The sequence below is a fragment of the Schistocerca americana genome, chromosome 10 (genome assembly GCF_021461395.2).
Source record: "Schistocerca americana isolate TAMUIC-IGC-003095 chromosome 10, iqSchAmer2.1, whole genome shotgun sequence".
NCBI classification, from domain to species: domain Eukaryota; kingdom Metazoa; phylum Arthropoda; class Insecta; order Orthoptera; family Acrididae; genus Schistocerca; species Schistocerca americana.
In genome coordinates, this window is record NC_060128.1 from 48,824,042 (window position 1) to 48,836,553 (window position 12,512).

A 12,512-nucleotide genomic window follows, 5' to 3' on the forward strand; every position below is an offset into this window, starting at 1 on the left:
CAGAATCGTGCTACAGTAGCTTCAGGAGCATTATAGTGAACTAATGTTGATGTGTCAGCAACCAAATTTGTCTGATGTAAATGCTACGGGACCCATCTGGGCCACTATTGGGCGCGATCACTGTGTATGCAAATCGGCGGCCTTTTATTTATGCGAATTACACGACTTGTGTGTAGATATCCAGTGCCACATAACCTCCACAAAACTACCAACTGTTGGAGCCCTGATATGCAGAATCAGTGATGTATTTCTTTCCAAAGACGGGCAAACGAGCTATTAAGCAGATGGTCATAAAGTTTTGGTTCATCAGTGCAGGTATTAAAGTATTCCTCCACTTTTATTGCTATTGTCACTCTGCATTTTATAACCTTCCAACTCCAGCCATTGTCAGCTACTTTAATTCTCAAGTAGCTAAAGTTATCTACTACATTTAATGTCTTATTTCATCATCTAATTTTATCAACATTACACAAGCCATTACCTGTAATTTACTTCTGTTGATATTTGTTGTATAACCTATGTCAGAAACATTATCCGTTCTGTTCGTATGCTCTTCTGAGTTGTTTACCATCTCTGACAGAATTACAGTGTCATTGGCTAACCTCGGAGTTTTTATTTATTCTCCCTAAATGTTAATTCTGTTTCCAAATTTTTCCTCTGTTTCCGCCAAGGCTTTGCTCATTTCAGATAGAATAACACAGGCAACTGACTTCGACTCTGTCTCGATGCCTTCTCGGCCACTGCTTCTCTTTCGACACTTACAGTTGCAGTCTGGTTTTTTTTTACAAGCCACTCCCGTGTATTTTATCCCTGCTGTCTTTGAAGTTTCAAAGAGTGTAGGCCAGTGTACATTGTTGAAAGCTTTTTCTAAATCAACAGATGCTGTAAATGTAAGTTTACCTTTCTTTGATGCTTCATCTTTCATTGAAGGCAGTAATATCTTTTACCCTTCTGCTGGCCTGGTAAGCCATCTTCTGAGGCAAATATAGTAAGGAAAGTTCTGACAGAATGTAAATAATTTAGGAGTAGAGGATACCCACTCACCGAATAGCAGAATAGTTGAATCATCAACAGGTACAAAAAGAAGAATGAAAATTTTTGCTAGGTTTTGGAAGAAATTATTTGATGAGCTAGAACACACACACACACACACACACACACACACACACACACAGAATAAATGTACAGCTTCATTCCATCTTGTGCCAGCCGGACATGCGCAATTCCAACATTGTGTGTCCAGCTGACACAGTGTACATTGGGGAGGGAGTGGAGAGGTTTGCCTGCCTTGTTAGAAGATTTCTTCAGAAAGCTAGTAAAGTTTTAAATTTGTGTGTGGGGGGGGGGGGGGGGCCATGCGCGCGCGTGCGTGTGTGTGCGTGCAGGCAGGCATTCACCCGTCCACACCCACACACCTATCAATGACTGAACACTTCTACTATTTGGTGCGTGGCCTCCTATACTCCTAAATAATTTTCTATTTTCTAAGTATTGTCTCATGTGCTCCTACATTTCTCCAGAACCCAAACTGATCTTCCACATGGTCAGCTTCTAACAAATTTTTCCATTCTTCAGTAAATAACTTGTGTGGGTGTTTTGCAATCACAGCTTATTAGACTTATGATTTGGTAGTGTTGACTCCTGTCAACACCTTCTGCAGTGTTACGTGGCTTTATGCTTAATTACAGACTTACTGTTTTTCAGTTGATTTGTTTTCACCACATAATGCCTGTGGTTTACGTCCTCCTTCGTTGCTGAGCGATGTATCACTTTTCGTTCTGACGTCGCAACTCTTCCTTTCCTATATCTTTACTACTTTTTATCTATATAAATGACGAACTATTGATTTTGCCATTTAACAACTTTTTAATAACTATGGAAGTATTACAGGCATCGGGTCCCACCTAATGTGTCACTCGCCTATACGTTTTACACGAACCTTTCGAGACTCGATCGATCTGTTTACAAAGAGAAAGCAGAATATCTTTTCCTTTGACATTGTCCAACAATGACCTAGGAAGCTCGATGCCTTCGTGGCCTGTGCTCTTCCGTGGCCCGCGGTAGTTTGCAGCATTCGTTTGATTCCTCGCCCACTTGCCGCTACGTCGAACTTTCGTGGTGATCGTCGGGCGATGTCTTCCACGTTATCTGCAACATAAATAAACTTTCTTCCCACAGTATTTCTGAAAACCCAAAAACAAACTTAAAGAACATAATAATAATAATAACTGTTCTTACAATTATTCGTATTAGTCTGGGTCGATTTAATAAGGGGTGGGACAGGCGTAAGCCTTGTGACACCACACTTCCTTGCTTGGAATTGGAACATTTTATTATATTATTGTGTTATTTCAATGTTATTTTTGTTATTATCAATGTAATATTATAATATTAACATCATTGTTGATAATCATATAGTTTACGTGCAAGACCATTCTTTATGTTTAGCTATTTTTCATTCATATAACATTTATGTAAAGCATTATACAAAGGCATCATTGTATCAGTAAATGAGTTACGAGATAACAGTTTGTTTTAATTCACTTCAGAATAAGATATTGTGAACATAATGGTGATTTAACCTATGTACTGGGGAGGACTGATCTCATCTTGAGTTTTACTGCAGACCATTACAGGCATTATGTCATTAGATTACTATTTTAAATATCTTTAAAATACAGTTCAAAAGTAACATAGCCTCTTTTACTCCCTCCCCCCCCCCACCCCCCCCCCCCCCCCCCACACCTCCACCCCCGCCCGTCTCTCCCTCTCCCACTCCCTCTCCCTCTAGCAAGTAGTTTGACAAGAGAAATTGATACAGACTACTACACGCAATTGTTAATTGTGGTGGTTACAGTGTATGACTGTTCAGTGGATTGCTCGAAAATGAGTAATGTTCAAAATTGAAGTAGAATATTGCAATAAAAAATAAATGAAAAATTGACAGCTATAATGTTAATCACCGTGGTCAATGTACAAAATATTACAGGTGTCCATATTCAGTTGGACAATTGTTATTTACAGTTAATAGTGACTGGTGATGTACCTGGAAGTATTCAGACAACCTTGGGGAATGCAGCCACATATCTTTGACAACAGACAGTATTTTGACAAGTGAACACCCTGCCATTGCTGCAGCACAGTGTGAAGAAATTTAAACCCGTCTGTAGGTGTGGATACATCTGAGTGTGCAGAAGGACGACACACACAGTAAATAACTCGCGCTGCCACACAATAAGATAACAGACACTGAACATTACCGATAGTGAAATAATAATTAACAAAGAGATAGAGGGGCTGGCCAGTACTTACCTCAGCTCAGTGCAGCCGATAGATAACACGAAACAGAACAGAAAATTTACATTCATAGCTTTCAGAACTTTGTTCCTTCATCAGGGAGGAGAGAGGGGAAAAAAGGGAAGAAAGGAAAGTGGATTCAGTTACTCACAACCCAGGTTATGAAGTAACCTTTCCTTGTTGCTTCATAACCTGGGTTGTGAGTAACTGAATCCACTTTCCTTTCTTCCCTTTTTCCCCCTCTCTCCTCCCTGATGAAGGAACAAAGTTCCGAAAGCTAGGAATGTAAATTTTCTGTTCTGTTTTGTGTTATTTATTGGCTGTACTGAGCTGAGGTAAGTACTGGCCAGCCCCTCTTTCTCTTTGTTAGTATTTGTTTCACATCTTTATATGAGATTTTGCATTAATCATGTAAATAATAATTAACATCGGGTGAGTGACCAGTGTCGACTCCGGACAAGGTGGCCACTGCAGCTGCACGGTCTACCCACGGTACGCACCTGCACTGAAGAGATCGTCGGCTGTCTCTCTCTGTATATAAAATGATCGTAAGCTCAGGTTCCGTCAAGCTATTACCGTCACTCACTCAGTAGGGCGATGTGTCTCACTTCCGCCTTTCGCCGTAACCGTTCTGTCTCGAAGTGACTTGTACCTGCGCTAACTCGGCTAACTCTCCGGTAACGCCCACGCCCTAAGTTCGTCAGCCGAGTTAGCCGATCTCGAAGTCACCTTTGGAGAGAAGGGTTACAGTGAAAGACGTATCATACGCAGGGATGGAGTAAATGCTACACACCCTCCCGTCGGTAATAAATATTCGTCGCCGATCACTTCCGACGTCGACCGTCTCCATTTGTGCGGAAGGACCGGTGGCGTGCAGTGCACGTACCGTCTTTCCGCACCGAGTGAGGTGGCGCAGTGGTTAAACACTGGACTCGCATTCGGGAGGATGACGGTTCAATCCCGCATCCGGCCATCCCGATTTAGGTTTTCCGTGATTTCCCTAAATCGCTCCAGGCAAATGTCGGGATGGTTCCTTTCAAAGGGCACGGCCGACGTCCTTCCCCGTCTTTCCGTAATCCGATGAGACCGATGACCTCGCTGTCTGGTCTCCTTCCCCAAAACAACTCGACCCCGACCCGTCTTTCCGCGTATGCCGCGTCGGTGTTCTCGGTCGGTACGGCCCCGCCCCGAGGTTTAAATTGTCTCGCACCGAGTGCTCTCGTCGCACCCGTGCCTCGAAAACGGTGCGGTGTTCACGTGGCAAAATATTGGCAGTTGTCAAAGGTGCCACCTGGCCGGATTCGTCTAAAAGATTCGGTACGCCGAGTGTGACTGGAGTTTGCGGTGTGGCAGGCGGCGGCGCAGGAACTGGCTGGCCCTGCAGCTGCGCACGCAGCAGCGCCACCTGGAGCAGGAGAAGCAGACGCAGGCGACGGCCGAGCAGCAGCGCACGCAGCGCAAGCTCGCCAAGTACCGCTCCAAGTACCTGCAGCACAAGAGCACGCGCATCCCACCCTGGGGTAAGTGTCTACAGCTGCTGTAAACTCTGTCTCAGTGTGGAAATAGAGTGAAGCAGAAAGTGACAAATGTTGTGAATGTTCTGGCAATTCGTATTCCGAATCCTTTAGGTGTCCCATTTTGAAACCGGTGATGAGGGCACGTGCTTTCATTGCGCTGAAGCACTTCTCAAAGTAATAGTGAATCTGCCGATTCCGCCAGTCCGCACTGAGCTGTGTCACCCCTAAAATACCACACGCAAATCGCTCGTGGGAATGCGATATCCGTAAAATGTGTGCTGTGAAAAAAATTGTAGCTATTTAGAATGAAATTTTCACTCTGCAGTGGAGTGTGCGCTGACACGAAACTTCCTGGCAGATTAAAACTGTGTGCCGGGCAGAGACTCGAACTCGGGACCTTTGCCTTTCGTGGGCAAGCCAACGAATGTGATGTCAAAGAAACAGCTACAAAACTTCCTGGCAGATTAAAATTGTGTGCCGGGCCGAGACTCGAACTTGCCCGCAAAAGGCAAAGGTCCCGAGTTCGTGTCTCGGTCGGGCACACAGTTTTAATCTGCCAGGAAGTTTCAATATCAGAGCACACTCTGCTGTAGAGTGAAAATTTCATTTTAGAAACATCCTCCAGGCTGTGGCTAAGCCATGTCTCCGCAATATCCTTTCTCCGTGGAGTGCTAGTTCTGCAAGGTTCGCAGGAGAGCTTCTGTGAAGTTTGGAAGGTAGGAGACGAGATACTGGCAGAAGTAAAGCTGTGAGGACGGGGTGTGAGTCGTGCTTGGGTAACTGTCGGTAGAGCACTTGCCTGCGTAAGGCAAAGGTCCCGAGTTCGAGTCTCAGCCTGGCACACAGTTTTAATCTGCCAGGAAGTTTTGTAGCTATTTCTTTGACATCACGTTCGTTGACTTTCACAGCTCTTTACTTGTGTTCCCGATTAACCCGAGCACTACACTACTGTGCAGATCTACATCTACATCTACACTCTGCAAAGCACTGTGAGGTACACGGCAGAGGCTACGTCCCACTGTATCAGTTATTAGAGTTTCTTCCCATTCCACTCACGTACGGACTGTGGGAAGAACGATTGTTCGAATGCCTCTGTGCGTGCGGTAATTATTCTAATCTTATCCTCATGATCCCTACGTGAACGGTATGTAGGTTATTGTAGTATATTCCTCCGTCTTCATTTAAAGCTGGTGCAGTGCTACGTGGCTTTATGCTTAATTACAGACTTACTATTTTATCAGTTTATTTGTTTTCACCACGTATCACCCGCTGTTTACATCCTCCTTCATTGCTGAGCGATGTATCACTTTTCGTTCTGACGCCGCAACTCTTCCTTTCTTATATCTTTACTACTTTTTATCTACATAAATGATGAACTATTGGTTTTGCCGTTTAACTACTTTTTAATAACTGTGGAAGTATTACAGGCATCGAGACCCACCTAATGTGTCACCCGCCTGTACGTTTTACACGAACCTTTCGAGACTCGATCGATTTGTTTACAAAGAGAAAGCAGAATATCTCTTCCTTGGATATTGTCTGACAACGACCTAGGAAGCTCGACGCCCTCGCGGCCCGGGCTCGTCCGTGGCTCGCGGTAGTTTGCGGCATTCGTTTTATTCCTCGCCCACTTGCCGCTACGTGGAACTTTCGTGGTGATGGTCGGGCGACGTCTTCCACGTTATCTGCAACATAAATAAACTTTCTTCCCACAGTATTTCTGAAAATCCGAAAACAAACTTAAAGAACATAATAATAATAACTGTTCTTACAATTATTCGTATAAGTCGTGGTCAATTTAATGAGGGATGGGACAGGCCTAAGCCTTGTGACGCCACACTGGGTATTGAAATTTTGTTAATAGACTTTCTCAGAATAGTTCACTTCTACCTTCAAGAATCTGATAGCTCAGTTCCTTCAATATTACTGTGACACTCTCCACTTGCGACCATTAATTGTGCCCTTCTCCGTATACATTCAATATCCTCCTCAGTGCCAACCGGCACGTATTCTGAAAATGATGCTCGTGTGATACCCAACTGCCACTTTTCTCGTGACGTACTGAAAGCTTCGTATCGAGGCAGTCAGGTAGATGCTTTTTTTTTATTTCCAAAAAACATTTGACTTTGTATTACACCTCCACCTAATGTCAAAGGTACGATCGTAAGGGATATCGAGTGAAAGTTTTGACTGGATCGAGGAGTTTTCAGTAGGAAGGACACAGCATGTTATCTCGGGTGGAGAGTCGTCGTCAGATAACTTCAGGTGTGAACCAGAGAAGATTTTGGATCCCTTACTGTTCACGTTGTGTATTAATGACCTTGCAGACAATATTAACAGTAACCTCCGACTTTTTGCAGATGATGCAGTTATTTACAGTGAAGTACCATCTTAAAGAGGCTGCATAACTGTTCAGTCCGATCTTGATAAGATTTCAAAGTGGTGCAAAGATTGGCAACTTTAAACGTTCAGAATTGTAAAATTGTGCACTTCACAAAACAAGAAAACATAATATCCTACAGCTATAATATCAGTGAGCCATTGTTTGAATCAGGCAACTCATACAAATACGTGGGTGTAATGCTTTGTGGGGATATGAAACGAAATGATTATATAGACTTGGTCATAGGTAAAGCAGGTGGACAAGAAGACCTAAATCCACTGACCTGGCACAGTTGATGATATAATTTTTTTTTATTTATTTTTTTGCTTACCTGCTTTGAAGTTGACACAAAACATTATTGTCAGCACTACAGCCCCCCCCCCCCCCCCCCCAAAAAAAAAAAAAAAAAAATCCCTCCAATCTCCCAGCATTGCACTATTGCACTGGAGCAGTGAATCTCACATAATACTACGTACAGAAATGTTGTTAAAACCAAAAATTGACAGTGGTAAGTTTTTTGGGGAATATTTAAGAGTATCTGAAAATGACAGCCTAATGTGAAATGGAAGTGGCGTACAGTGTGTACACGATCCAGGGAAATTTGGAAAGACCCGGTAATTTTTTAGAATTCCAGGAATTTTTCATTGTTTTTGTCTTCAGTTAAATTTTTGTAATTTTGACGGGTGAGAAGTCATAAAGAGCAAAACGTGTCAAAGGCTTTAGGTTGAAGACTACAGAATACTAACAGTAAATTGCTAATGATGAGCATGGTGTCACAACTGGTTACATTAATGTTGTTCGAACAGTTGCCGACGGGCTGACGTGTGTGCAGTTGAGTTGCGTATGGACAGTACCTTCTCCCACTTCTGGCTACTTAAAGTGTGGCTGTGCAGTAGCAGCAAGCAGCCTGATGCTACCCGGAAAAGTTTTTGTGGCGCCCGCAAGCTGCCAGGTTTGCACACGCGCATAGCAGTCTCGATTGTAGTCGGGAAGAGGTTAGCGGATTTCTGTAGTTGGGAGCTTAGAGTGAATTAAGATACATTTATGTAATTACAGAAGGGTAACATACGTTACTAGTTTCAGTTCTCTGATTTTATTGTATTTCTACGTTTTTGGCTGTCAGTTACCTTGCAGAACAGTGAAGTTATTTTTGTCGGTTTGCTAAATAAATGTGACTTGTATTAATCTTTTCCCCAGAGGCAATCAATTTATTAGAAACGAAGTGTTTCATTCCGCACTGCTGGCTAGTTTCAACTGTTCACTGACTTTCGAGTGCACATTTTCATCTTCTGGCACATATGGCATATAATAAGGAACCATACATGAGAATACAGTACTGGTATTACAAGAAAATTTGCATTCCAAAAACCACACTGAAAAGTTTAATATCAGGTTGGGGCATACTTCATTGTAAATCTGGACATACAAATGTGCACTTTAAGCCGGCTAATGCATTTTGGTACGGTTTACGAAATTCTGATCATCTTGGAGTATCCTATTTCTTTTATGATGTCATGTAAGATCTCTTAATACTAGATACGTACAAACGTAAGGGCTTTCTTCGTCACCGTAGCTGCCCACGCACAATAATGCCTGTTTTCTGGTGCAACTGCTGAAAAGAAGCAGGTCACGGGAAAATATTGCGAATGGTGCTTTGAAAAGTGTTAGTTTCAAAGTAAAGTTCCTTTCGCGCAAGATTACTAATGTTAAGTGTGCGAATGTGCAATTAATTTCTCAAATCACTGTGTTCGACTCTCATTTAAAACTTAACACACTGAAGACTAGCCCCTTAGAAGAATTTTGAGCGCAGATGACCAGTCATTAAGGTCATTATTTAAAATGTTACTAGCACATTCGTGTGCTGTATCGTAAAGTGTAACACGGGCAAAAAAGACCAGTATTATGTGTGAAAGCTTAGCCTTTTTGAGCTACACTGTTTACATTAATTTAAACCATTAAATTTTCCTGTTTGTGTCTACACACTACTTAACAGTGATGTTGCTATTGGCTGACATCACGTGTTCTGTGCTCTCAATTCATTGGCTGGCGAAATCACGTGACACGAGCTATGATTGGCTTACAAAAGCACACTCCCGTCTCGATTTCAGTGCTTTAGAAAATAATGTGCTGTTTCAAATCAATACTTCCACAGTACGTATACAAAAAAAATGCAGCATATTGTAATATTAAAATATGCAGCGTAAATGTTGCTGTACGTCACACATCTTTCCAGATTAATCTTCTTCTTCTTCTTTTTACTTCTTATTTTTTTTGTTTTTGTTTTGTGAAGTTCCTTGCTGGTATATAAAACCTTTACCATTCAGAGGACTGATATTTTTACAACAAAAGTGTATTTTTCACCTTGGAAGAAGTGTATTTTCATGTGGGGGAAAATGTGCCTTTTTTAACCGGAAAGTCCGGGAAAAATCCAGGATTCCCCCCCCCCCCCCCCCCCCCCCACACACACACATTGGGCATATTTCTCTCAGTACACAAGAAATTCAATTAGACCGAGACAGAAATTAAAACTGAATGAGAGAGTGTCTGGGAAAGACTCGGTACTGGGGCTGAGTACAAACTGATAAGCAGATCCTTCCACTGCACACCAGACTCTCACTCAGATGGAACCCTAAATTTTAGAAAAGCCTCAATTCCCCTGTATGTGAGTTCTGGGTATTGTTATCACCAGGGGAGATTTCAACCATCCAACAATCAGTTGGGACAGTTACAACTTTGTATGTCGTGTGCAAGATAGGATATTATGGAAAACATTATTAAATGTCTCATCTGGAAACTACCCCGAAGAGATACTTATCTCAGTGAGGAACTTGAAACGTTTAATTCTGGACACAAGTGTGTAGAAGAACTTTGGCTCAAGTTTAAAAGACACTTGACAGATGTGCATCCAGCAGAATAGCTCATAATGGGAGGGAGTGTCTATGGTATCCAGTCTCTGTAAAGGAATAGGCTGATTGGGTTGCAATATACCATTGCAACACAGTCAGTTATTATAATGATAGTTGCCTGCCTTCTACAAGACTTTTAAGTAACATTTATATTACTGTAGACAAACATACATACAAAAAACCCAAATAAATTCTGGTCGCATGTATAGCCTGTTGATGGCAACAAACTAAGTGACCTAGACATTGACGGACTAAACAGGAACTGAAATTGATATCAAAGCAAAAGCATAAATGCTGAATTCCATTTTCAAATGTTCCTTTACAAAGGAAAATCCAGGATTATTGCCCCCATTTAGTTCCAACACTGCAGCAAAAATGAGTGAAATATAACGTCAGTTGCTTTGAGAAACTGATGTAATTACTAAACTGAAAGAAGCTCCAGGCCCCTATGGAGTCTCTGTCAGATTATAACATGAATTTGTGGCTGAGCTACCACCTCTCTGAACTTAGTATACGAAAAACTGTGTGCAGTGGGTAGAAGGAGGCACATGCCACATACATCTAGAAGAATGGTTGTAGGAATGATACACAAAAGTCCCCATCCAATTTCAGTGACAACCACCTGTATTCTGAGTCAAACATAATGAGGTACCATCATTTTTTTGTTTTCTGTCGTCCCTTAGTTGCTTCAAAATTTATGGAGGTATATTCTCTCTGTGTAACCGAATGGAAGGCAGTTTGGTTATTGTCATATGTGCTTTGCTCATTTTATTTGTGAAGCATCTTCAGTGGTCTGTAATACATGTTTCTTTTATAAATATAATAAACATATTATGCAGTAGTTACAGTAGGTTACATTTTGTCATGTTTTCTGCTTCTTTTTCAGATAAGAATCGACTTTTCTAGCACAAATTTTATGATGTGAAAATATTGGGGGGGGGGGGGGGGGTGCAATGATACAGTAAGTACTTAACGACCAAATCCATATGAGCAATAACTCTCCAATCATGTTAGCCACTAAAACGATAACAAAAGATAAACACACAGCGACAGTTTGCACCACTACACACTGTAAATACACACATGTTGATCACAAAATGAAAAGTACAAGTGATGTAAGTGATGTGTTGTAACAAATATGGGCAGAAAAATCTCCAGAAATCGGCCATTTGGAGCATGGGGTCTAATGAACACATCTCCAGGACCACACATATGGGCACAGGAAATTGTATGTAACACCGAAACATAATTTCACCTCATGAAATTTGTGCTACAAAAGTTGATTCTAATCTGAAAAACAAGAGAAAAATGTGACAAAATCTAACATAGTAACATATTGTAACTACTACAAAACACATCTATTATATGTTTAAAAAGAAACTTATATTACAGGCCACTGAAGATGCTTCACAAATAAAAGAAGCAAAACCCAAATAGCAACATACAAACTGCCTTTCATTTAGTTGCGTAGATGGAACATACCTCTCTGTGAATAATGAGGCATCTCGAACAAAATGACCTCCTCCAGGCCAGCCGGCACATATTCTTTCTGGAATCAGGTAGATGTAGTGTCTCTCGACTTCCGGAAAGCGCTCTAGCCAGTGCCAGACATACGTTTATTATCGAAACTACGGTCGTACGAAGTATCGAGCGAAATTTGTAATCGGACTGACAGTTTCTTAATAGGGCGGACGGGCCACATTATTTCGGACAGTGTGTGTCTAACAGATATAGAAGTTAGTGTACAAAGAAGACTGGTTACATCATAACTCCCCCCAGGGGGTCCACAGTCCTTTTGTGGGTACGTGTGTGGCGTACACGGGGCTCTGAGCTATTGCAGTCTCCTTTCCTTTCCTTTCCAGGCTGCGTTCCCATCCCTGTGCCTCTTCCTCTCTCTCCTTGCTCCTTTGTTGCTGCCCCCTCTTTTCCCTCTTAGTGGACTTCTTTATGTCGGCCTGGTTATCCTGGCTTTGTTTTGGTCTGTGCTATTGTTTAGTTTGCGGTTTCCGTCTCCTTTTTGGCGTTTTTGGTCCCCTTGGGATTTGACCCCCATTTCCAAAATTTTCCGTTCAGTGTGAGACATTTGGGGATGAACTCCCTACCTAGCTTCCAGGGTGCAGGTTCCTCTCCTCTCCCCTCCCCTTTCCCTTTGCACCCAGGCCCCCTTCCTGCTAGGTCACCAGCACGGTAGTCAGTCTGTGTGGTGGGGCTGTTAAGTACCCACTTCACCGAGCCCCCTGAAACCACAGGGATCCCACTGGTAGTACCTGTACTGTTAACACCTCATGTATGCCCAGGAATTGATGCTCATCACTTTGGGGCACCAGAACTCCCGGCAATGGCTGCCGTGCCAGACGGCCCTCGCTGTGGCCGGGTGGCACCCACGGAGCGAGCCCCTGATCGGTGTCG

At 42.5% G+C, this 12,512-nt stretch overlaps 1 protein-coding gene across 2 annotated transcripts in view; it reads left to right on the forward strand.

The window, feature by feature from the left end:
- LOC124552239 (PHD finger protein 14) overlaps positions 1–12,512 on the forward strand; it is a 183,044-nt gene that overhangs the window by 79,453 nt on the left and 91,079 nt on the right. For both annotated transcript variants that reach the window (XM_047126521.1, XM_047126522.1), the window contains exon 8: positions 4,651–4,817. In XM_047126521.1, the coding sequence (XP_046982477.1) occupies positions 4,651–4,817 (167 nt within the window). The remainder of the gene's footprint in view (positions 1–4,650; positions 4,818–12,512) is intronic.